The 26,205-nt window shown below is 46.9% G+C and overlaps 1 protein-coding gene across 1 annotated transcript in view; it reads right to left on the minus strand.

Moving 5' to 3' along the window:
- Positions 1–9,001: 9,001 nt before the first annotated feature.
- The window catches only part of LOC129699535 (KH domain-containing RNA-binding protein QKI), a 425,418-nt gene continuing 408,214 nt past the window's right edge, over positions 9,002–26,205 (minus strand). The window contains exon 7 of the mRNA XM_055639415.1: positions 9,002–9,420. Coding sequence (XP_055495390.1) covers positions 9,287–9,420 — 134 coding nt within the window. The 3' untranslated portion in view covers positions 9,002–9,286. The remainder of the gene's footprint in view (positions 9,421–26,205) is intronic.

Consider the following 26,205-nt stretch of genomic DNA (forward strand, 5'->3'; position numbering starts at 1 on the left):
AGAAGCACTGCAATTGGTTGGCAGTTTAAACAACTTCCTGTTTGCACTATATATTGATTTTAGGTAAAACGCTGCCACTAATGGTTGTGGATTTTGGGCCATCTTACTCAGTCCCCTTCCGCTCATCAGATGCAGAGGATCACACCCCGCCCCTTCAATGGGAGGGGGAGGGATTATAAAGTGAATTGTGGGTGTGGCTCAGTTTAAAAAATGGGGGAGGGAAGGTCTCAACTCTGTTTGAGCTGTCAATCACAACACACTGAATGTCTACTGAACTGTGAGGGGGGTGTTTTGATGTGGTATGAAACTGCATTTGGGTGTGGCCTTGCACCCTGCGTGAAATGCAAGAAATGGGGATGAAAGAGCATTCACAATTCTGGCCTTGCAGCTGTTTGAATCAACTGAAGGAAACTGGATTTGAATGTACTGAACTTGCACCCTGCGTGAAATGGTGAAATGGTATGAAACTGCATTTGAATTTGGTGGCCTTGCACCCTGCTTGAAATGGTATGAACCTGCTCTTGAGTTTGGTGGCCTTGCACCCTGTTTGAAATGGTAGGAAAATGGATTTGAATTTGGTGGCCTTGCACCCTGTTTGAAATGGGATTTCAAGGAATAGCCGTGAGTCAGCTGCCAGTCAGCCCACCAGCCATGAGTGAGCTGCCAGCACATCAGGCTTGAGGGACTGAGCTGCCCCCAAAGAATTCATTTGGCCCACAATGTCCATACTAGCCCTCTGTAGTCCAGCCACTTCAGCCCACAACACCCATACCAGTGCTCCAGTAAGCCCCGCCCCTCCCCTACTGGCCACCAATATTGGAATTGGTGGAGAGGTGGAATATTGTGTTGGGGACCATCCCTCCTGTGTGATGCTGGGACCCAACGGGTCCCACTTAGTTTAGTATAAAGTTATGAGAGGCTTAGAGTAGACAGAGCCTTATTCCCAAGGTGGAAATGTCAAAGACTAGAGGGCATAGGTTTAAGGTGGGAGGGGCAAAGTTTAAAGGAGATGTACGGAGCAAGTCTTTTAACACTGAGAATGGAGGGTGCCTGGAACGCGTTGCCGGGATTGTGGTGGAGGCAGATATGACAGCAAAATTTAAGAGGTATTTGGATAGGCATGTGGATATGCAGGGAATGGAGGGATTAGGATTACGTGCAGGTAAAGCTGATGAGGGAGAGTCTAGGACCAGAGGGCACAACCTCAGAATAAAAGGATATCCCTTTAGAAAGGAGATGAGGAGGAAGTGCTTTGGCCAGAGGGTGGTGAATCTGTGGAATTCATTGCCACAGACGTCGGTGGAGGCCAAGTCACTGGGTATTTTAAAAGTGGAGATTGACAGATTCTTGATTAATAAGGGTGTCAAAGATTATGCGGAGAAGGCAGGAGAATGGTGCTGAGAGATAGATAGATCAGCCATGATTAAATGGCATAGCAGACTCAATGGGCTGAATGGCCTAATTTTGCTCCTCTGTCTTATGGTCTTATGATTAGTTTAACTTGACATTATGTTTAGCATGGATATTGTGGGCTGAGCAGTAAAATTGCTCATCAGGTGCTGTGCTCCTATGCGATTTCTTTCCAGACCGTTCCCTGAAAACAAACTAAATGTGCAAACTAAAAAAGACAGCTTTCCCGTTATCGTTCTGCCTGTCAAATTGGAGTAAATACCATCAGTAGTACATCAGCTGGTGACGTCTCTCTCAATGTGATGCTTCTGTCACCTGGTAAATGAAATTAAATGGAAATAATGTTAGACGGGACATCTATCAGATAACAAAAGCCTGGGTCAGATGAGAAAGCTTCTGCTGGAAACACTGACTGCTAATGACTGTGTACTGGTGAAAGGCTGTTTACCTCGTGGACTCATAGAGTCCTACAACAAAAAAAACAGGCCCTTCAGCCCACCATGTCCATGCAGACCATTGTAACTATCTATACTAATTACATTTAGCAGCACTTGATTGGTAGACTACTATGACTTGGTGATTCATGGACTTGCTCAAATGTTGTGAAGTTGCCTCAATGGTTCAATGGTACTTTATTGTCACATGTACCTCAAAGCAATGGCCAAGAATGCACACCAATGCCTCAATTTCCATAGAAGACTTTGGAAATTCGGCATATCCCCAACAAACGTCGCCAACTTCTACAAATGGGCGTAGAAATAATTTATCGGGATGCATCACAGCGTGATTTGGGAACAGCTCCACTCAAGTATGTGAGTAATTGCAGAGAATTGTGGACGTAACCCAGACCATCACACAAACCAACCTCCCTTCCATTGACTCCATCTGCACTCCAGGCTGCCTCGGCAAAGCCACCAACATAATCAAGGACCAGTCCACCCCTGACACTCCCGCTTCTCCCCTCTCCCATCAGGCAAGAGGCACAGAAGTGTGAAAACGCACATCTCCAGATTCAGGGACAGTTTCTTCCCAGCTGTTATCAAGCACGCGCACCATCCTATCACCAACTAAAGCAGGGGTCAGCAACCTCCGGGCCTCGGGCTGAATGTGGCCCGTAACCCAAAATCATCTGGCCCGCAGGCGGATTGTTTTTCCCATAATCAACCGGCCGACCTTCTGTGGACACGTTTAAGAAAGAACTGCTGATGCTGGAAAAATTAAAGGTAGACAAAAATGCTGGAGAAACCCAGTGGGTGAGACATGCAAGGATTGCATGAGCTGCCTCACCAGCTGAGTTTCTCCAGCATTTTTGTCTACCTTCTGTGAACAAGTGATTTGATGCCTGCCATCTGGGGTGGGATCCATGTGTACACATGATAGATGTGGCCCGCCATCCGCTCACAGACATGCGTTCTGGCCCCTATGCAGAACCAGGTTGCCGACTTCTGAACTAATGAGTGGTCCTGACCTACCATTTACTTCACTGGAGACCCTCGGACTATCTTTAATTGGGCTTTACTGGACTTTATCTTGCACGAAACGTTATTCTCTTTATCCTGTATCTGTACACTGTGGACTGTTTGATTGTAATCATGTATAGTCTTTTTGTTGACTGGTAGCACGGAACAAAAAGCTTCTCATGGTACTTCGGTGCATGTGACAATAATAATCTGAACTAAATTAATTACATATTAATCAGCCAATAGAATGTGAATGAACTAAAAGTAAAACTCTACACAGACTTATGGTGATGATGCAATGGTTTCAACGTGTGAGTCTGGATATTTATGTATTCTAGCAATGACAGGAAGATAAATTGGATGATTATAAAAGATTTCGTAACAACAAATTTCGGAGCAAAAGGTGACAAGTGCCTTGTGGCTATCCTGTTAATTTGAATTTCACAGCACGAACCTCAGTCTGCTTGAGAGATATAATTTGCTTCCTGATGTATCCCATTATCCTGAAGATAGACACAAAAAGCTGGAGTAACTCAGCAGGACAGACAGCATCTCTGGAGAGAAGGAATGGATGATGTTTCGGGTCGAGACCCTCTTCACATATCCTGATGTATATCGGGCTGGACAGACCACACAACTTGTGCTGTGCTGGGCACTTTTGCCCAAGCCGAAATCGACCGATAGACCTTCCTGAGCTCCTGGACATCCTGAAGAGCTTCACCGTGAATGATGTCCTTGTGGATCAGTCGTGATCCGGGGTGAGAGATTGCAACATTCACGTGGTCCGCCCTGTTTCGATGAATGCAATCAACCTGGCGTGTACAATCAAATAAGATCAAATAGAACAAGTTGTCCTACAACTTCAGGCTGTGCACGCCCTACGCAAGAAGAAGAAGTAGTCGTGATCTGAAAGGAGAGCAGTCCTGAGCTACCATCTAACTCATTGGAGACCCTCGGACTATCTTTGACCGGACTTTACTGGGTTTATCTTGCACTAAACATTATTCACATTATTCCATTTATTGTGTATCTGTACACTGTGGACAGCTCGAATTAATCATGTAATGTCTTTCTACTAATGATCAGCACGCTACAAAAGCTTTTCACTGTACCTCGGTAAACTCATCTAGATGGGCCCCACTGTGTGGACTTGGTGAACTCAGCAGGACAGGCAGCGGGACAGGAATGGTTTAGAGGGGAAAAGAAAGACATTTTGGACTTTACTTTGCATTGTAGAGATACAGCGCTGAAACAGGCCGTTGGGCCCATCGAGTCCGTGCTGACCAGCATTCCCTGTACACTAGCACTATCCTACACCCGAGGGACAATTTACAAATTTACAGAAGCCAATTAACTTACAAGCCTGTTTGTCTTTGGAGTGTGGGAGGAAACCAAAGTAACCGGGGGGAAACCCACTCAGCAACAGGGAGAATGTAAAACTCCGTACAGACAGCACCCGTAGTCAAGATCAAACCGAGTCTCTGGCACTGTAAGGCAGCAGCTCTACTGCTGTGTCCCTGATCCGCTTGGAGCTGGAGTAACTCACTGGCTCAGGCGGCATCTCTGGAGAACATGGTTAGGTGACATTTTGGTTCGTGACCCTTCATCAGACTAATTGTGCTGGAAGAAGTTAAAGAAAGCTGGAAGAAAGGAGGGGGCAGGACAAAACCTGGTGAGTGATAGGTGGATAAAGGTAAGGGGAGGTGAATACAAAAGGTGTGAGATAAGGGTAGATGAAGTGAATTATGATGTCAGGGGAAGGAATATAGGTGGGAGGGGAGGTGCAGGGGGAAGGCGAAGGTGAGGGGGAGGGGAGAAATGGGTTGGGTGCACAAAAGGGGCGGGGGGAGAAGAAAAGAAGGGGGTTTGTAGGTTAGTTACCTAAAATTGGAGAATTCAATATTCGTACCATTGGGTTGTAAGCTACCCAAGCGGAATATGAGGTGCTGTTCCTCCAGTTTGCGTGTGGCCTCTCTGTGGCTTTGAGGGGTTGAGAGATATGGGCCACACACAGGCTGGTGGGACCAGCGTAGATGGGATATCTTGGTTGGCATGGGAAAGTTGATTTTGTGTTTTATGACTTCATGACTGTCACTTTGTGGTACAAAGTAACCTCCCACAGACAGTAGTGATATAAACAACTGACTGATGCTCTGGAATGATTGGCTGGTGGTCAGAAATGATTCAGCGCAGTGATCAGACATCAGTCCTTGTCTACACACTGGACAGACGCATTTACCGCAAGAAAGAGATGTAAATTTGTCCTTTGCAAGCATTGAAGGAGTGCTTTAGAGGTGCATACAATTTAAATGTTGGTTAATTCTAAACCTAGACCCTCACAGAGTGTACCAGGTGTGCACCAGATGTTTCCTAGGTTGCAATCACAAACACCTGATCAGCCTCTCCGCACCATTGACTTCATTTACACTTCTCGCTGCCTAGGAAAAGCAGCCAACATAATCAAAGACTTGTCCCACCCTCCCATTCCTCCTTCTTCCCGCTCCCATCAGAAGATACAGAAGTTTGAAAATGCGCACAGTCAGAATCAGGAACAGCTTCTTCCCCTCTGTTATCAGGCGTCTGAACGGTCCTCCTATAAGCTAGGGTGTAGTCCAAATCTTCCAACCTATCTGATTGCAGACCTTGCACTTTTCCTCTGTAACTAACGCTACAATGCTGAGAAAATATATTTTACATTTTGGCACTTTTCTCTTTCCTCTACCTGTGGTACTTGTGTATAGCTTGATTGGTATGGTATGATTTAATTTAAGTGGCTAGCAAGCAATCAAAGGTTTTCACTGTATTTTAGAACCAGAAGGGCAACATTTTCACACAGAGTGTGGTGTGTATATGGAACAAGCTGCCAGAGGAGGTAGTTGGGGCAGGTACTATAACAACATTTAAAAGACACTTGGACAGGTACATGGAATGGAAAAGTTTAGATGGATTTGGGGCAAACGCGGGGCAAATAGGACTAGGTTAGATGGGGCGTCTTGCTCGGCATGGATGGGTTGGGCCAAAGGGTCTGTTTTCCACACAGTGCGTCGATGTGGAGGGAATTCTGTTGCGGAGAAGGTAACCGAAGGGTGGAAGGCCAGAATGTGTTGCGTTATGACGTTGCCATGGTTACGGTTCAGGCTGCAGCTGAGCAGATGCAGGGGCGGAGTCAGATAATAACATGGAGGTGGGAATAGGCAGATCTACTGGGAATCAATGAAGCATAACCTCCCCACACTCCAACCCCTTCCACATAAAGCACAACATTAGTGGTTTTAATTACCTTTTTCATCCATTCACTTGCTTTCAGTGTGTAGAAAGAAACTACAGATGCTGGTTTACACTGAAGATAGAGACAAAATGCTGGAGTAACTCAGGGGGTCAGGCAGCATCTCTGGAGAAACGGAATAGGTGACATTTCGGGTCGAGACACTTCTTCAGACTCTTCAGTGTGAAGAAGGGTCTTGACCCAAAATGTCACCTATTCCATTTCTCCAGAGATGTTGCCTGACCCGCTGAGTTACTCCAGCAATTTGTCTAACTTCAGTGTTGAGTGCAAATATTCCAGCTAGAGATCCAGGTTTGATCCTGATGACGGGTGCTGTCGGAACAGATTTTGCACGTTCTCCACATGACCTTATGGGCTTTCTCTGGGTACACTTGACTCATGCAAATTGTCCTTAGTATGTAGGGTAGTGCTAGTGTACAAGGTGATCGCTGGCCAGCTGTATCTCTAAAGCCTAAATCTTTCTTCAAATTCCCATTCCCAGTTGCCCTCAGTGAACTTCATCCTCTGTAGGATATTTCCAAGCACTGAGTCTGATTGAGTGTGTTGATCATCACAGGGCAACAGCATTCAGACAGGAGGGTGAGAAGAAGTCCAGAGACCGGTCGAAGATCTCCCCCCTCTGTTACAATGGTCTGAACGATCCTTCCATGAGTTACTGTCCATTTCACCTCTACCCCATTGCGTTACAGGGAAAATGGGATTAATGGGATGTCTCTGTGAGATACAATACAATAATACTTTATCAGCCTTGTATGTTTTGCAACATACGAGGAATTTCATTTGCCAAGTCAGTCATACAGATGTTATCGGTTGTGTAATCACACATCCACAGTGTGATGGTCTTTGCAGTGCATCGCACAGACCAGACTCCCCACCACTGACTCCATCTACCCTTCATGCTGAGGGTTGTGGATGTAGCCCAGTCCACCACACAGACCAGACTCCCCACCATCGACTATGTCTACATTGCACGCTGCCTCGGAAAAGCAGGCAATGGAATCTCCCTCTTCCCGTCAGGCAGAAGGTACAGAAGCTTGAAAGCACGCACCACCAGCCTCAGGAACAGCTTCCTCCCCTCTGTTCTCATGCTTCTGAATGGTCCTTCCATATGCGAGGGTACTGACCGATTCACCACCACCCCATTGTGGACATTGGACACTATGACTCTATGCTGCCTGAACCACTGAGTTCCTCCTGCAGTTAGTTCCCCAAGTTACCTCACCCTAATCTTGTTGACAGGGACATAATGAGTCACCAGAGCATTCCAATAAAGGAAGCGCCTTTTTGAGGATGTTTTTTATATAAAAATATATATTGCCAGAGATTAAACAACATTTTTACTGTGTAGTCTGTCCATATTGTGTTCTGCTGAGAGGGGGAAAAAAACTAATTTAAAAGGAATTGAACTCTCCCCTCTCAGTTTATTTCATCCAGCAACAGCAGCATTGAATTGTAACTTATTTTATCCGTTCCTCTTTATGACATTCAGAAGAATATATTAAAGATCGGGGCAGGTTTTTTTACACAGAGGGTGGTGAGTGCCTGGAACGTGCTGCCGGGGATGGAGGCAGATATGTTAATGTTTCATGGGATTTTGGATAAGTACATGGATATGCAGAGAATTAACGGATATGGATCACGTGCTGGAAGATAAGCATTTGTCTTTGCATCATAGAGAGACACAAAATGTTGGAGTAACTCAGCAGGTCAGGCAGTCGCTGGAAAAAAAGAATTAGTGATGTTTTGGGTCAGAACCCTTATTCACACTGAAAGTAGTTGGGAATAAACTGGAGGTGAGAAAAGATCAGAACATATTAGGGTCGGCAACAGATGACCTCAGGAAGGGTGAGGCCCATAATGGCCCATTGTTGGCTGGGGAAGATGTGATAGCATAAGGGATACACGGATGCGAACAGTAGATGTTTAGTTTAGAAGCATTGAGTTTATATCAGTTTAATTTATTGTCACGTGTACCGAGGTACAGTGAAAAGCTTTTGTCACTGGCTGTCCAGTCTGCAGAGAGACAAACTATGATTACAATCGAGTCATTTACAGTGTATTTACATGATAAGGGAATCATGTCTAGTGCAAGGTAAAGCCAGAAAATTCCGATCAAGTGTAGTCTGAGGGTCATCAATGAGGTAGATGAGGGAGAAAACAAGGGGGGAGGGGGAGGGGGAGAGGGCACGAAATGAGGGCACGTTATTTGAAATTACAGAAATCAATCTTCATACCGCTGGGTTGTAAGACACAAATGAAACATGAGGCGCCGTTCCTCCAACCCACTCTTCCTACTTCAATCCCATTTTTGTTCCATTCTTCTCACATTCCCATCTCCCCCCCCCCCCCTCCCCCCAGGATTCTACCCCTCACTCTTGCCAGGAGCAATTTACCGAATGTGCAGCAGATTTTTTGGGACGTTGGAGAAAACCAAAGGGCCGAGAGGACACCCACACCACCCTGGCCACTCTCTCACCCTGCTGCTACCATCAGGAAGAAGGTATAGGAGCCTGAAAACCGTGAACTCGTTTCAAGCAACCATCAGGCTCGTGAACACTGTACAACACTAACCTCAGCAACTGTTGGACTTCTGTTTTGCACTGTTATGGTTACATAGTATCAAGGTTTTTAATTTATTGTGTTATCGATCATTTTATATTTATCTATGTGTTAATATGTTAATGAGCCTGTTAAGCTGCAGCAAGTAGTTTTCACACAGAGGGTGGTGGGAGAATGGAACAAGCTGCAAGAGGAGGTAGTTGAGGCAGGTACTATCACAACATTTAAAATACATTTGGACAGGTACATGGATAGGGAAGGTTTAAAAGGCTATGGACCAAACACAGGCAGGCGAGACTAGTGTAGATGGTGCATCTTGATCGGCATGGAGAAGTTGGGCTGTATGACTCTACGACTCCATAAGTAAGAATTTAATTGTTCTGTTTTTGGTAGATATTATCATTAAATGCTCATGACTCTTGAACCTACAGGGAGAACGTGCAAACTCCAGACAGACAGCATCTGAGGTCAGGATCAAACCCGGGTCTCCGGCGTTGTGTAGCAGCAGCTCAACCCACTGCGCAACCGTGTGGCCCAGACTACTTGTCTTGTTGACTGTGGGCCTGGACTGTCACTCATGGTAATACGGAACTGAGTGTCTGTTACCTCCCTGTGGCCCGATCACCCACTCCTGTCTTGGACGGGCAACCATACCTCTCACCTCCTGACCCAGACATGAGAGAGGTTGCAATGAGCTGAACCACGCTGAAACAAAAGAGAAGCAGAGGTTAGGACAGCTGTACACGGCGCTTGAAACCATTTCCTCGAATTGTGTGCATGGGGACAGACTTAAAGCAACAACAGCACCCAAGTGACAAGAACGTTAATAACTGCGTGTTGTTATTCCACTAATGATATCGGCACATGTTGGCGGGCAGCCACTGCCCTGGGTATTTTTAGAAGTGCTGTCCAATGCTATTTCTAGTCCTGAATCAACAAAAAATTTCAGACAGAGTGACCAGGACAAGGGTAGAAGGGGCCTCGGGTGGGATGTTGACTGCAGCACTGGGAGTGTGGCTGAATGAAGACTTGCCTCTTGATTCACTGACAGACAGACAGACAGAAATGCCTTGGACGTTCATGCTCTGCTGATAAAGGGAAGAAAATATATTAGTTAGTTAGTTTTGTTTATTGTCATGTGTACCGAGGTACAATGAAAAACATTTGTTGCATTCTAACCAGTCAATACACGATTACAATCGAGCTGTCCACAGTGTACAGATACAGAATGAAGTGAATAATGTTTAGCTTAGATTGTCCAACGGCCTCCAATGAGGTAGCAAGAAAATCAGGACTGCTATCCAGTTGGTGATAGGATGGTTCAGTTGCCTGATAACAGCTGGGAAGAAACTGACTCTGATTCTGGAGGTGTGCGTTTTCACACTTCTGTACCTCTTGCCTGATGGGAGAGGGGAGAAAAGGGAGTAACCAGGGTGAGACTGGTCTTTGATTATGCTGGTGGCACTTGCTGAGGCAGTGTGAAGTGTGGGTGGTGTCAGTGGATGGGACGTTGGTTTTTGTGTGATGGTCTGGGCTGCGTCCACAATTCTCCACACGTGCTTACTCCAATTTGTTCCAATTTGACTCTTGCAAAGAACCAGTCTTGTTAAAGACCCCACTTTTACCCCATCCCGCCTCTTTCCACCAACATACCACCCTCTGGCGTAAAGATTTGACTCCGGGTTTTCTCTCCTTATCTGCCACTGTTTTAACTCAACGGGTCAGGCAGCATTGCTGGAGAACATGGATAGGTGGCATTTCAGGTTGGGACCATTCTTTAGTTACTTACTCCACCCGTCTGTCAATCATTCCCCCCCCCCCCCCCCCCCCACTCACCTGTATCCACCTGTCACTTGCTAGGCTTTGGCTGCCCCACCTCTCTTTTCCAGTTTTCTCCTCCCTGCTCCATCAGTTTGAAGAAGAGCCCAACCCAAATGTCGTCTGTCGATTCCCTCCACAGACGCTGCCTGATCCACTGAGTTACTCCAGAACTTTGGGTTTTGTTCAAGATGAATGCTCCTGCATTTCCATGTTGACCATAATCTCTAATTTGGTTACTTCTTTGTGCTCTCTTCTTACACATCTCCTTTATCTTGTCTCCCACTGTCCCTGCACGCTCTGGACTTTTCCTATATCCAGTGATCAATTGTCACTGGTCAATGGTCATTTGTCAGTGGCCAATGATCAATCGTTATTGGTCAATGGCCAAAGGTGATTGGTCAATTTGTCAATGGTCAATCATCAGTGGCCAATGGTCAGTCGTCAATGGTTCTTCATTGTCACGTGTACATATGTCCAGTGAAATTATTTATTTTCATGCAGTTCAGTAAAGTATTGCCATACCTAAGCATAATCCCTGATTAATACAAAGTGTGTCTAGAAATAGTCCTCTGAGACTGCATGCAACAGTCACCAGGTTTTGGCACCATTTCCAGTTGTACTTTCTGAAGACATCACCTCTGACCTTTCCTTTTGGTTCTGAACATGGTTACGTTCAATCTACTGCTCACACTCCAGCCCGGCTGCATTGGCAGCCATGAGTAAGTCCATGCTTCTTCTCACGTCCCTGAGGGATCTTCTCCGTTTGCAATACAGTTCTCTCTTTAACCCAAACCATCAAAGACTCGTCCCATCAAAATCAGTCAACATAATCAAAGAGTTGTTCCACCCTGATCATTCCTTCTTCTCCCTGCTCCCATCAGCTTCTTCCTCTCTGTTATCTGGCTTCTAAACAGTCCTTCCATAAGCTGGGGTACTGTCCGATTCACCTCTACCTCATTGCGGACATTGGAACTGGTGCGCTACAATGCTGAGAACTATATCTGTATTTTCCCCTTTGCGCTCCCTCATACCCACTCCCTGTACACTAGGGGTAATTTACAGAAGCCAAATTAACCTGTAAACCTGCACATCTTTGTGATGTGGGAGGAAACCGGAGCACCCAGAGGAAACTCATGTGGGAAAACGTGCAAACTCCACCCATAGTCAGGATTGAACCCAGATCTCTGGCGCTGTGAGGCAGGCAGCAGCTCTACCCACTTCACCACTGTGCCGCCCTAATGGTGTAATTTTGTAGAAGCTAGTCAACTAGTCCAGCGCACTGGCTGATATAACAATGTATCAAATGTCCTTCTACACACATATATATTGCACCTCCTTCACTTCCCCCACCTTCACCACGTGTAGATGAATGGACCATCGATAGACTGTGCATCTTCAGCTGAAGGAGCCTCCATCTCTCCACTGCAGAACTAGGAAGTTGATGGGACTAGACACTGGGGAGCCATTGCTTAAATCAACCTTTGGAACGCACAATATTATCTCGGATAATTAGATAAGGCTTTTGCTTCAAGGTATACAGCTAATAAATGCATTTTATAAAAACCTTTTCTGGAACATTTAATTAAATTGTCACTGTTGTGTTTCCTAAACACAAGCAAACAAAATCAAACCGTTAGCTTGGAGGCTTATGGAGTGTAATGCAAGTGAGATAAAGCTGTGCCAGATATTTTAATTTGCCAGCCCATTAGTTTTCTGATTTGCGGGCTGTCTCCGGAGTGTGGTTTGTGGGGGTGTGGAGCTACCCTGTGGGTTGCTTTGGTCCTGTGTTAGCAATGAATTGCTTAATAGTGGTAGTGGTGGTGGAGGCAGATACGATAGAGGCCTTTATTAGACTCTGGGATAGGCACTTGGATATGGAGGGATGTGGATCACATGGAGATTAGTTAACTTGGCATCTCACACACGCGCACACACAGACACACCGACACAGACACAGACACACACACACACACTGTGTTACAGACAGACAGGTCAAAGTTACAAAATTAGAGACCTCAATGTTCATACTGCTGGGTTGTAAGCTACCCCAGCAAAATACGAGCTTCTGTTCATTCAACCTGCGTATGGCCTCACTCTGACAGGTGAGAAAGCCCAGGATAGGAAGGAAAGTATGGGAATGGGAAGGGGAGTTGAAATGTTTGGCAATTGGGTAATCTTGTAGGCCTAGGTAGACTGAGCGCAAGTGTTCAGCGCTCCGAGTCTATGTTTGGTCTCGCCGATGTACAGGAGCCCACATCGGGGAAACACTGGATGCAATAGATGAGATTAGAGGAGGTACATGTGAACCTCGGTCTCACCTGGAAGGGCTGTCGGGGTCCCTGGACAGAGTCGAGGGAGGAGGTATGGGGACAGGTGTTTCATCTCCTGCGTTTGCAGGGGACAGTAGTTGGGGAGGGCGTAGTTTGGGTGGGAAGGGACAAGTGAACCAAGGAGTTGCAGAGGGAATGGTCTCAGATGCAGAAGGCGGAAAGTGGTGCAGATGGGAAGATGTGATTGGTGGTGAGATTGGTCTTTTCTCACTTCATCCCCACCCCACCCCTACTTTTAGTGTGAAGAAGGGTCCCTACCTGAATCGCCACCCAGCATTGTTCTCCAGAGATGCTGCCTGACCCGCTGAGTTACTCCAGCACCTTGTACCTTTGGTATAAACCAGCATCTGCATCTCTGGATAACATGGATTGGTGACGTTTCATGTTGGGACCCTTCAGATCGAGAAAGGGTCCCGACCTGAAACATCTTCTCTCCATGTTCTCCAGGGATGCTGCCTGACCCGCTGAGTTACTCCAGCACGTTGTGTCTTTTTTTTGTACACCAGCATCTACAGTTTCTTGTTTCTACATTGAAGAAATGTTTTATGCTGTATTTTCAGAAGGCTGGTAAATCATTGTGATCCAAAGCCAGGGGATGACAGTGCACGTGACCAGTCGCAGGTAGCCAGGTTCACAACGTGCAAAGGCAGAGTGTGCAGGAAGGAACTGCAGGTGTTGTTTACACCGAAGATAGTCCCAAAATGCTGGAGTAACTCAGCGGGTTAAGCGGCATCTCTGGAGATAAGGAATAGGTGACGTTTCGCGTCGGGCCCCTTCTTCAAACCCAGACCTTTGACTGAGATTCCTCTTCAAACCCAGGCCAATTCCATTCTCATCAGGACCCAGAGGTGACATAAGGTGAATAAGCTGGAAATGGGGCCGATTGATTGATTATATTATTAGGATCAGACTGGAGCTGAGGAAACTGTTAGGCATTTCATGAATGAAATCTGAACAAGGATTTAATGTTCTCCACTTGAAGGGAGCTGCAAGCATAGTTAGACCACATCTTATCAGACCCCTCAGGATGTCAGAGAATTGCTTTATACTCAATATGATCCAGCAAACCATAAGAAGATTAACAGCCAGGAAATGGTCTCAGTAATACCTGTTTGCAGCTCTTAAGCCCTGATTTTAGGCTTTTCAAGTTACTTTCCAATGGAAGGCTCATTTTTAAATCTTACCTGATCCCTGAAACCAGAGAAGAACACAACAGTCTGTGCCAAGGCAAGATCTGTCCAAATGATTAATTTGTTAGAAAGGCTAGTTTATGGATTAATATCCAGGACACCAAAAGAAAAATCAAACGATATGTCTAGCTGGAAAGTGCAGAGCAGATTTACAAGGATGTTGCCAGGACTCGAGGGCCTGAGCTGTAGGGAGAGGGTGAGCAGACTCGGACTTTATACCTTGGAAAGCAGGAGGATGAGGGGTGATCTTATAGAGGTGTAATAAAACAGGTGAATACACAGAGTCTTCTTCCCCAGAGTAGAGGAATCAAGACACAGAGGACATAGGTTTAAGGTGATGGGCAAAATTTAACAGGAATCTGAGGAGTAACTTCTTCACTCAGAGGGTGGTGAATGTATGGAAGTTGCCAGAGGAGGTAGTTGAGGCAGGAACTATAACAATATTTAAAAGGCATTTGGACGGGTAAATGGATAGGAAAGGTTCAGAGGGACATGGGAATGCAAGCTAATGGGGCTAGCTCTGGTTGGCATGAACGGCCTGCAAGGTGTGACATAGTGGCTTAGCGGTAGAGTTGCTGCCTCACAGCGCCAGAGACCCGGGTTCGATCCTGACTTCAGCTGGTGTCTGTACGGAGTTTGTATGTTCTCCCTGTGACCACGTGAGTTTTCACCAGGTGTCCTGGTTTCCTTCCACACTCCAAAGACGTGCAGGTCTGGCTTCGGTAAAGATTGTAAATTGTTCCTAGTGTCACTCTACGAGGTGATCACTGGTCGGCACGGACTCTGTGGGCCAAAAGGCCTGTTTCCACACTGCATCACTAAACTAAAGTAATCAGCATTGTTTACAGGACATTTGGACAGATAAATGGATTGGAATGGTTTAGAGGGACATGGGCCAACCGCAGGCTAATGGGGCTAGTTCTGGTTTGCATGGAAGGCTTGGGCCGAAGGGCCTGTTTCCATGCTGTATGACTTTATGACTGTGTGACTATTCATGGGAACCCCATCCTCTGAGCTGCTCCTGCCACCACACTGTGTGTGGGGCTACCCAGCAGGAAGCCTCACAGTGGAGGCCTGCAGATATAAGCACCGAGTCCTTCCCATGCCACCATCTGCCTGTCTGCTGTTCAGATGCAGCCAGGCTGGGAAGGTCACATCCTCCTCCAAAGCTCTTTGGGTTTCGGCCCTTTGGGTTTCGGCCCAAAATGTTGCCTATTTCCTTCGCTCCATAGATGCTGCTGCACCCGCTGTGTTTCTCCAGCTTTTTTGTGTACCTGCGTCTCCATTTTACTGCTCCACTTTCAGATGTCCTCAATGTACTCCCACATTGAGAGATGTTTTTAAAATCACCTTATAAAACTTTTTTAAGAAAGATGGCACGATCGAACTGTAAAATACAGAATACCTGAGGCATTAAAATCCCATGAATGTCCTGCACATCACTGCACACAGTCCCTGCTCACCCACTGAGAGAGTGGACCAGTGCTGGAGTAACTCAGCAGGTCAGGCAGTAGCTTAGTTTAGTTTTAGTTTAGTTTAGTGTAGTTTAGTTTAGTTTAGTTTAGTTTAGTTTAGTTTTACAGCAGGGGGAGCAGGCCCTTTCACCCACCGATTTTGTGCTGTCCAGTGATCCCCACACACCAACACTATACATCCTATACACCAGAGACAACTTACAATTATACCAAGCCAATTAACCTACAAACCTGTACATCTTTGGAAAGAACATCTCTGGAGAAAAAGCATGGGTGACGTTTTGGGTTGGGACCCTTCTTAAGACTCGGTCACTGCTGAGTTATTCCAGCACTTGTATCTATATTTGGTGTAAACCAGTATCTACAGTTCTTTGTTTCTACACTCCAATGAAGGTTATGGATGAATCAGAATGAATGTGTCTGAAGTCTGAAGAAGGGTCCCGACCCGAAACTTCACCTCTCCATGTCCACCAGAGATGCTGCCTGACCTGCTGAGTTACTCCAGCACATTGTGTCTTTTAATTTGAAAAGAGTCACATTTGAGTCCGATCAATGTTCAGATTTACTGGAGACCTTTTGTGTTGCCAGGCACAGCAATAAACAATAGTAGCGGGAAAATAAAACTCTTCTCTTGCAGTAATTGCTGGGATTGCTGCTGTCAGTGAGGGATCGGTGGCAGATACAAAGTGTTTGTCCACAATAGAGGCTCCAGACCATAACACCAGCCTGCTGTAAGGGGCTTTGATTCAGACCGCAGGGACTTTAGTCATTTTGGATAGGTCTGGCCATGGATGGACAAAGTGTGTGGCTCAATGGTACTTTGTTTTCACATTACAAGCATGTTGTCAGGACTTGAGGGCTCTTTGTGCAAAAAAAGGACCAGGTACACCCTGTTATGGGAAAGATGTCATGAATCTAGAAAGAGTGCAGTGAAGATTTATGATGATGTTGCCAGGACTCAAGGGCCTGAGCTACAGAGGGAGGTTGGGCAAGCTAGGTCTTTGTTCCTTGGAGCGCAGGAGTGGTGGGCATCTTTGATGATGTTGACTGCCTTTTTGAGGCAGCTCCTCCTGTAGATCCCTTCGTTGGTGGGGAGGTCAGTACCTGTGATGGACTCTCTGGCATTGGTGGTCTTTCTGAGGCAGTGCCTCCTTTATATACCCAGGATGGTGGGATAACAAAGAACTAGTGTGAACGGATGATCGATGGTCGGCATTGACTCGGTGGGCCGAAGGGTCTGTACCTGTCAATGATTCAATGGAGTTTGAGCGGACCCTCTGGGAATGTGGGAGCAGTAAGCACTGAAGTGGTCATGATCTGAAGAGCAAGGCAGCAGATAAATGAAGGAAACTTGTTTAAACAGGGGAGCATTCGTTTCTGCTGGAACAAGCAAGCCTTTGTCCTCCCAGACTCTTGCTGCCCCTTAGTGCTGGCAGCTTGTGTGGCCAAGGTTACTGCCTGCAACAAGATGGTTGCTATGGCTGGGAATAGGCTGCATCCAGCACTGTAACCCAGCAGAATCACTGAAAACATGTGTGTTAGACTCACGTTCAGTGGAGCTCTGGAAGAAAGCAGTTCTCTTTACTCTCTCTCTTTTCAATAGAGGATAATTACTTCCCCCGGAGTATTTGGAATCAAAGCAGGTCACGGCTTGCAAGTCCTGCTGGGGATGGGATCCCCTGAATGTAATCATTGAAAGTAACACAAAAGGCGGGTGTGAGGCGGAGGGGGGAATGGAGGGCAGTGGAGGCAGTGCACGGAACCGCTCAAAGGAAGCTGGGCTGCAAAACTTGTCACGCCTTGGGTTATGGGGCATCAGACTACTGAACCGTCCTCCCATGAGCCTGGGTACAGTCCCCATCTTCCCACCTACGGGCGGCACCATGTTTGAGCCACTGCATCACAGCGCCAGGGACCCAGTTCGATTCTGACCTCGGGTGCTGTCTGTGTGTGGAGTTTGTCAGGATCGAACCCCGGTCTTTGGCGCTGTATAGCAGCAACTCTACCGCTGCGCCACCATGCCTGAGAATTAGCAAACCCTCCCCCCACCGCCCTCAAAGGAGTATCACACCAGGAAGGATGTTGTTAAGCTGGAAAGAGTGCAGAAAACATTTGAGACGTTGCTTCCAGAAGTCGAGGGACTGAGCTACAGGATAAGGTTGGGCAGGCGAGGATTTAATTCCTTGGAGTGCAGAAGGCTGAGGGGTGATCTTATAGAGATGCATAAAATCATGAGGAAATAGATAGGGTGAACGCACAGAGTCTTTTTCCCAGAGTAAGGGAATCAAGAGCCAGAGGACATAGGTTTAAGGTGACAGGGGAAAGATTTGATAGGAACTTGATGGGCAACCTTTTTTTACAGAGGGTGGTGGGATATGCAACGAGCTGTCAGAGGAGGTAGTTGAGGCAGGACAAGAACAAGATTTTAAAGACATTTGGACAGGGACATGGATATAAAATGTTTAGAGGGATATGGGCTAAATGAGGGCAGGTGGGACTAGCTTAGATGGGGCATGTTGATCTACATGAGCAAGTTGAGCTGAATTGCCTGCTTCTGTGCTGTAAGACTTTATGACTAAACAGCAGCTGATTTTCTCCTTGCTTCCTTATTTTGTTTCTCTTTTTGTTAAACGATTTCCTAATATCTGATCCAAAGCTCTTTCTAGCGCTGTGGTGACTTACTCATTCTTTTTCATTAACTTCCAATTGAATGAATTCCATCTGAAACAAATGAGATTTGCAATTTAAATTCATGGGAATAGGATCACATGGGTATAAATGGAAGTCCAATCTCATGTTAAGTCAGCCTCAGTGTTTTTCACAGAAGGGAAGGTTTCCTTTATCCCACAGTGGAATTAAATGATGTTATTAAAACTGGTGAAGGTTTATTCACACAGTTTCAGTTTGATTTAACAGACCATTGACCAACTTTGAATTAAGCCGATGCTGTTTGCATTTCACTTTAACAATACAATGCGGAAACAGGCCCTTTGGCCTACTAAGTCCGCACAAACCGGCAATCACCTCGTGCACGAACACTATCCTACACACTAAGGACAATTTACAATTTTTACCAAAGCCAATTAACTTACTAAAAGTCAAAGTCTGAAGAAGGGTCTCAACCCAAAACGTCACCTATTCCATTTCTTCTTTGATGCTGCCTGACCTACTGAGTTACTCCAGCATTTGTCTTGTCCGTCTTCGGTGTAAACCAGCATCTGCAGTTCCTTCCTAAACTTACAAACCTGCTCGTCTTTGGAGTGTGGGAGGAAACCAGAGCACCCAGAGAAAACCCACGCGGTCACAGTTTGCATATTGGCCTTCATCATTCAGCATACATTGCAATCCAAATCAATCAAAGGCAACAGTGAGTATCACCTATATGAGTAAAGCAGTATGTGCAAATGTGACCTACACAGTGGAGAGTGTTGTGGAGCAGAGGGATCTAGGAGTGCAGTACATAGTTCCTTGAAAGTGGTGTCACAGGTAGTGAAGGTTGCCAAGAAGGCATTCGGCACATTGGCCTTCATCATTCAGTATTGAGTATAGAAGTTGGGAAGGAATGGGTGACGTTTCAGGTCGAGACCCTTCTTCAGACTGAAGTAATGACCTCTAGTCCTAGACTCTCCCACTTGTGGGAACATCCTCCACATTCACTCTATCCAAGCCTTTCATTATTCTGTACATTTCAATGAGATCCCCCCTCATTCTTCTAAACTCCAGTGAGTACAGGCCCAGTGCCGTCAAACGCTCATCATATGTGAACCTACTCATTCCTGGGATCATTCTTGTAAACCTCCTCTGGAACCTCTCCTCAGATACGGTGCCCAAAACTGCTCACAATATTCCAAATGTGGCCTGACCAGCGCTTTATAGAGCCTCAGCATTACATCCTTGTTTCTATATACAAGCCCTCTCAAAATAAATGCTAGGATGTTGCCAGGACACAAGGGCCTAGGCTATGGCGAGTGGTTGGCCAGGCTAGGACTTTATTCCTTGGAGCACAGGAGGGTGAGGGGTGAACTGTATCAAATCCTGAGGGGAATAGAGAGAGCAAATGCACACTTTTACCCAGAGTAGGGGAATCTAGAACCAGGGGACATAGGTTTAAGATGATGGTAGAAAGATTTAATGGGAACCAGTTGGGCACTTTCTTTACACAAAGGATGGTAGGTATATGGAACGAGCTGCTGGAGGAGTTTGTTGTGGCAGGTATTATCACAATGTTTAAGAAACATTTGGGCAGCTATGTGTCTGGGAAAGATATACAGATCATATACATGCAGGTGGGATGAGTGTAGAAGGGGTATCTTGGTCAGCATGGGCACGTTGGGCTGAAGATCCTGTTTCTGAGCTGCATAACTCTAAATCATCAGATAGACTGGAGTGTCACTCAAGCTGTATATCAGACATTAAACAAACCAATCTGAGACTTGTTGCTTTATCAGCAGCTGTCATCAAGTTGTTGGAGTCAAGATTAGGAAACCCACCGGTGAGGTAGGTTGCTCATTGTCGATTCTTCCATTGATGGAGTGCTCAGATGCTGTTGGGTGAAACTGGGCGGCCTGCAGACAGATGGACAGGGGCAGACACGATGAAATGCAGACCCTGGAATCTCGAGCAAAACAAGGACCTCAGTGGAGGGAATGGACAGACTCCAGGATGTCAGCAGTGGAAGATGAAGGGGAAAGATGGTGGCTGTGAACAGTCTGTGAACTCAAGAGTCCTGCCATCAGCTCGGGAAATGGGACATGGCGATCTCGGCCACGGGAGCGGAGGGGGGGCTGATGATGACGATGGACGGCACTGTTTGCGGTGATTGCGGGTGGTGGTGCTGGTGGAGGTAGGCGAGTGAGGGCCTACAGCAGCCGGGCGAGTGACTGGATCGTACGCAGCCTGCGGCAGCTGCATGGAGCGGCGGTGGAAGGAGTCAACGGCATTGCGCTGGGCCAGGCCGACCCCTACTTCATCCATCCAGTGTCGCCAGGACACCCGGCCTTAAACTGCAGATCTCCATGGGCCAAGATCGGGCTTATCAGAGATTTGGAAGTTGCAAGATGGCGCTGGGATGTGGCGACTGTATGTGTGGATCCTTTGTACTCATGCATGGATAGCATGGAATCTCTGTACACGTGACGGTAATAAATCACTGTAGATTTGACCATTGTATGATTTGTGTCAGATCCCTTTTGGGAAGTGGTGCGTGTAGATAGAAAATGTGTTTAAAAAGCCGAGGATAATTGAGGTGTCATTTTGAACTCATGTCGTTGGGTAAGAAATAACAATCGCCGATTTTCCAGGATAGCCAGACAGAATGAGTTAAAGAACTGCCAGGCAGACGCCACATCTCCCAGACTTTATCCTGTAACACCGAACGCCAGCAATGTTCAGAATATATTTTTTCTGCTGATGTGATATCTGCAGAAACTCATTACGGCCAGGCAAAGGAAACAATAGTGTACGGAGGAGAGCCAAGGAGATTGTTTGCACTGAGATCGCCCGAAGGCAAGGATATTTCTGGCTGGATGTGTCCCTCATTCTAACTTAATTCAAAATCTCCTTTCACTCCGCTGATTCATGGCAATTAATTATTTACTTTAAACCAAATTTGTATCTAATTGTTCTTGCGTTGATGAGGTTAGCAAAGCACAAAGAGGCAGGAAAGGCAGCTCTGGTGTGCAGAAGCCCCCTGGTGTGTTGGAAGAGGTGGGGGTCGGAGGAAGGGCGGACCGAAGGGGGGGGGGGGGGAGGGAGGTTTAGGGGGGGGGGGGAGGGGGGGGGTCAGAGGGAGGGAGAGGGGGAGGGGTAAGAGCGAGGTGGGGCTCAGATGGGAGTGGAGGGTCAGATGGACATTGTAAGAGGGAGGTTGGGGGTCAGAGGGAGGTGAAGGGGCGGAGGGAGTTGGGTCAGAGGCTGGGCCTGTTGGAGAGACAGAGGGAAGGTCATAGGATGGGTGGGTCGGAGGGAGTTGGGTCGGAGAGAGGGGGTGGTTCAGAGGTCAGAGTGTGGGTCAAGGGGAGGTGGGAGGGTCAGCTCCCCACTGCCATTCTATGCGAGCATGAAGCCAGTGCCAGTGAGTGATGGTCTAGTCATGTGGGTGAACAAACCATCACACAGTGCGGATTGGCTGGTCTGAGAGACTGCTCCCCAACTGCTTTTCCTTCGGCAAGGGTTGAAAAAGAGATTGTAGCCACCCCGCACAATCCAGGCATTTTGTTTGTACGCAACTCCCAATAGAAATCTTTGCAGGTGCTTTGGCAAATGAACCCTCGGTCCCAAGCGAGAGGTTGGGTTAAAGCTTGCACCAGCTGTGTGGCATGAGATCCAGCTCTTGCCCGAGACCCATAGTCATATACGGCACGGAAATAGGCCCTTCGGCCCAACTCTCCCATGCCGATCAAGATGCCCACCTACACTGTCCCATTTGCCAATGTTTGACCCACCACCCTTTGTGTGAAAAAGTTGCCCCTCAGCTTCTTATTAAATCTTTCCCCCCTCACCTTAAACCTATGTTCTCTGGTTCTCGATTGCCCTACTCTGGACAAGAGACTGTGCATTTACCAAATCTATTCCTTTTGTGATTGTGTACACCTCGATAACACCATCACCTACATTAAAAAACAAAAGGGTAACCAGGGAGAAGGTAAGACCATTCAAGGAGTAGCAGGGAATTTGTGCTTGGAGTCTCGGGATGTGGGTGAGGTAATAAACGAGAACATCAAGGGGATGGACACAGATCAGTGTGGAGAACACTAATGTGCAAGGGGAGTTTGAGATTAAGAAGGAGGCTCTCGAAAAGCATTAAGGTGGATAAATCCTCAGGCCCTGATGGGATCTATGCCAGGTTATTGGCAGAGGCAAGAGAGGAGTTTGATGAAGATTTTTGCGTCTTCTCCAGCCTCAGGAGTTGAGGCAGGTGCAATAATATAATTTAAACAAAATTTGGACAGATACATGCATTGGGAAGATTTAAAGGGATATGGGCCAAGCATGGACAAATGGAACTAGCTTAGATGGGACACTATGTTCGGCATGGATGCATTTGGCCAGTTTCCATGTTTTAGGTTAGATTCGTTTATTGTCAATGAAAAACTTTTGTTGCGTACTACACGGTCAGTGGAAAGACTATACATGATTACAATCAAACCATCCACAGTGTCCATGAGAAAGGGAATAACATTTAGTGCAAGATAAAATCCAGGAAAGTCCGATTAAAGATAGTCCGAGGGTCCCCACTGAGGTAGACAGTGGCTCAGAATGCTCTCTAGTCCTCTCTATAACCCGTACAATCAGCGGCTATGCCAGCCTTCCCCAATGCATTGCATTACAGCATTCGGGCAAAACTCTGATTAAGGTGGAGAAAGGTGACTGCCTCGGTCAACATCATCGATATCCCCAAACTTTGCTCAAGACGAAAGAGATCATGAATATTTTATCCCAAAATAACATTCGACTGAGATAAACTTGCTCCTGAGAGGAATCAGCTTCCCTCGTGTGTCCTGGCTCCTGCGATTAGCTCCTGTGATGGCCCCACCAGGCTACACACCGACTGTCAGACGGACAAGACTGAAGCAATTTACAGATCAATGATCACACCTTCTGCAAGGCAGCCTGTTTATCTTCAGCTTCCACACCGACTGCCCAAGCTTCAGGATTGGTAATTCTAAGGGGAACCTGTTAATGCTGGAGGTAGAAATGCTGGAATAAATCAGCAGGTCAGGCAGCATCTCTGGAGAAGAAGGACGTTTCAGACGGGGGCCCATCTTCACACTGAAAGTAGGGAGTTGGCGGAGGGAGGGAGGGAGGCGAGAAACGACCAGGACAAACCAGGGCCAGGACCGGCCACAATTGACCTCAGGCAGGGTGGGGCCTTGTAGGTACATTGCTGGCGAGGGGAGGTGTGATCTCAGGAGGGATACAATGTGAAGAACTGTGGATAGACACAACATTCTGGAGTAACGTAGGGGGTCAGGCAGCATCTGTGGAGAAAAGGAATAGGTGAAGTTTCGGATCGGAACCCATCTTCAGACTGAAAGATAGAGAAGGCCGGAAGATAACAGGACCCAGCATCTGTGGAACTGCTAAACTAGGGTGGAGGAAGGGGGAAAAGGTGGAGGGGAGTGTAAGTAGAAGTTACTTAAAATTCGTTAATTCAATGTTCATATCGCTGGGTTGTAAGCTACACTAACGGAATACTAGATGTGTTTTCTCCAATTTGCATGTGGCCCCAGGACAGAAAGGTCAGTGTGGGAAAGGGAAGGGGAATTGAAATGGTTGGCAACCGGGAGATCCCACAGGCCTGGGCGAACTGTCAATGGTGGAGATTGACTTCACCACAAGGGGTGACTATGACCAAGGCCTTTGAAGTTACAACGTTGCCAGCCTAGAGCACAAACCCTCCCGTCTGTCCCCTCTAACGGTCTCCCTGATTAGTAGAGCAACTCCTCCGCCTCTTTTTCCCTCCAACTAGATCATGTCTGAAACACTGAAACCTTGGAAAGTTGAGCTGCTTTCGTAAGACATATGAGCAGCATTAGGACCTTCAGCCCATCGAGTCTGCTCCACCATTTGATCATGGCTGATCTATTTTTACCTCTCAACCCCATTCTCCTGCCTTCTCCCTGTAACCTTTGACGCCCTTCCTAATCAAGAACCTATCAATCTCCACTTTAAAATACCCAATAAGATTCCAGGCGTGCCCCTCTTGAAACCACGTTTTCACAATGGCCACAACATCATAGTCCCAAGCACTGATCTGCAGGCTCTCTTAATCTGCTTTCTCCACAATACTCCTTGTGTTGAAATAAACACACTTCAGCCCATCAGCTTCACCATATTCCTTCATCTCTGCCTGTCCTTCCTTTGACACTTACTGGTTCTAACCTGTAACTTTTCATCATTCCTTCCAATTTCTGACCTACTACTCTGGTTCCCAACTGCCTCTGCAGTTCAAACCCTCCCTGCAAGGATGTTGGTGCACTTTCAGTTCAGGTGTAACCCTGACCTCTTGTACAGGTCACCTCTGCCCCAGAAGAGATCCAATGGTGTAAAAATCTGCATTTCTGCCTCGGCACCAACTCCTGAGCCATGCATTCTTCAGTCTTACTTTGCTATTCCAATCCCCATTAGCACGAGGCAGCGGGTGTAAACTGGAAACTGCTACCCTCAAGCTCCTGCTTTTTAATCTTCTGCCTAACTCCCTACATTGACTCTGACCAAGGCCTTTGTACTTACAAAGGCGAGGTCCGGAGATATTTCTGTCTGTGGTGGAAATAGGTGCCAAATTAAGAGGCCGAGCCCAATAAAGGTGGCATCAAGCCCTGGAGAAGGCTTCTTACTCACAAAGGATGGGGCAAGTAGGGCAGAGGGAGGGTCTTGAGCCTGAACCCTTCACTCTTTTCCCTCCACAGACACTGCCTGACCTGATGGAAATTTTCAGCGTTGCCTGATTTCAGTTCATATTTCCAATGCCTGCAGTTCTTGTTTTTGTTTTGGGTTTCCAGAGAAGATCAGAAGGAGATGGGATGCCTGGTTGAGTGGGTTGGATGAAGGGGGAACAGGAGGCGACGTGAATATACTTGTGGCAATAATAACCGTACACCTAGAACTGCTGCCTGACATTGCTGGAGACTCGAGCCAGATCCTGCCCTCAGGTGCTGTCTGTGTGTGGAGTTTGCACGTTCTCCCTGTGACCACGTGGGTTTTCTCCGGGTGCTCGGGTTTCCTCCCACATTCAAAAGACATGCGGGTTTGTACATTCATTGCCCTCTGTAAATTGCCCCTAGTGTGTAGAGAGTGGAAGAGAAAGTGGGATAACAAAGAACTAGTGTAAACTGGTGATCGATGGTGGGGAAAAATGCCGTAGTAACTCAGTGGGTCAGGCAGCATCTCTAGAGAAAAGGAATAGGTGACGTTTCTGGTGAAGATCTTTCTTCAGACGGTGGGCTGTGCGGAATCGGTGGGACGAAGAGCCTGTTTCTATGCTATCTTTAAACTAAACCGAACTATACTAAACTAAACCAAATTAAACCAAACTAAACCAAACCAAAATAAAAATGTTGGAGTAATTCAGCAGGTCGGGCAGCATCTCTGGAGAACATGGATAGGTGACATTTTGGGTGGGGACCTTTCTTCAGACTAAATGCAGGGATAGGGGGTAAGAAAACTGGGAGGTTGGCTAAAGTAAACTAAACTAAACGTCAGAAGCAGGGAAGCAAGGCTGAGGATTACTGCAGCAGAGGCTCTGGCCGGAAACCATGGCAAATATCAGCATTGTGTTGATTGAAAGAGCGGAGCAAGGTCCCTGACAAAGGCAGCAGCCTCCAATTATGTAGCAGTGATCCTTATCACCCTCCGCATCAGCGTGTTCATTTTCCTTTATCTGCGCGGCGTAGAGCAGCTCCCGATAGCGATCAGGCAATCACTGGTCACCGCTGCTGCAAATGTCAGGCAGCTCAAAGCTCATTGAATTGTCTTGGCTCCCTGCTCCCTTTCCCCTGCATCCCCTCAGGCCCTGGCTCTGACTCTCGGCACAGTGCAGAGGCTGAGACACCCTACAAACCCAGTACCTACGCATTGATTCCCTCCCAACACCAGGCTCCAAGCGGTCTGGCCATTGGCAGCACCTTCCACTTGATTCCAATGGTTCCAGATTGTGAGCCATTCTGGGCCCCA

Source organism: Leucoraja erinacea, chromosome 8 (assembly GCF_028641065.1).
Source record: "Leucoraja erinacea ecotype New England chromosome 8, Leri_hhj_1, whole genome shotgun sequence".
Taxonomy (NCBI): Eukaryota; Metazoa; Chordata; class Chondrichthyes; order Rajiformes; family Rajidae; genus Leucoraja; species Leucoraja erinaceus.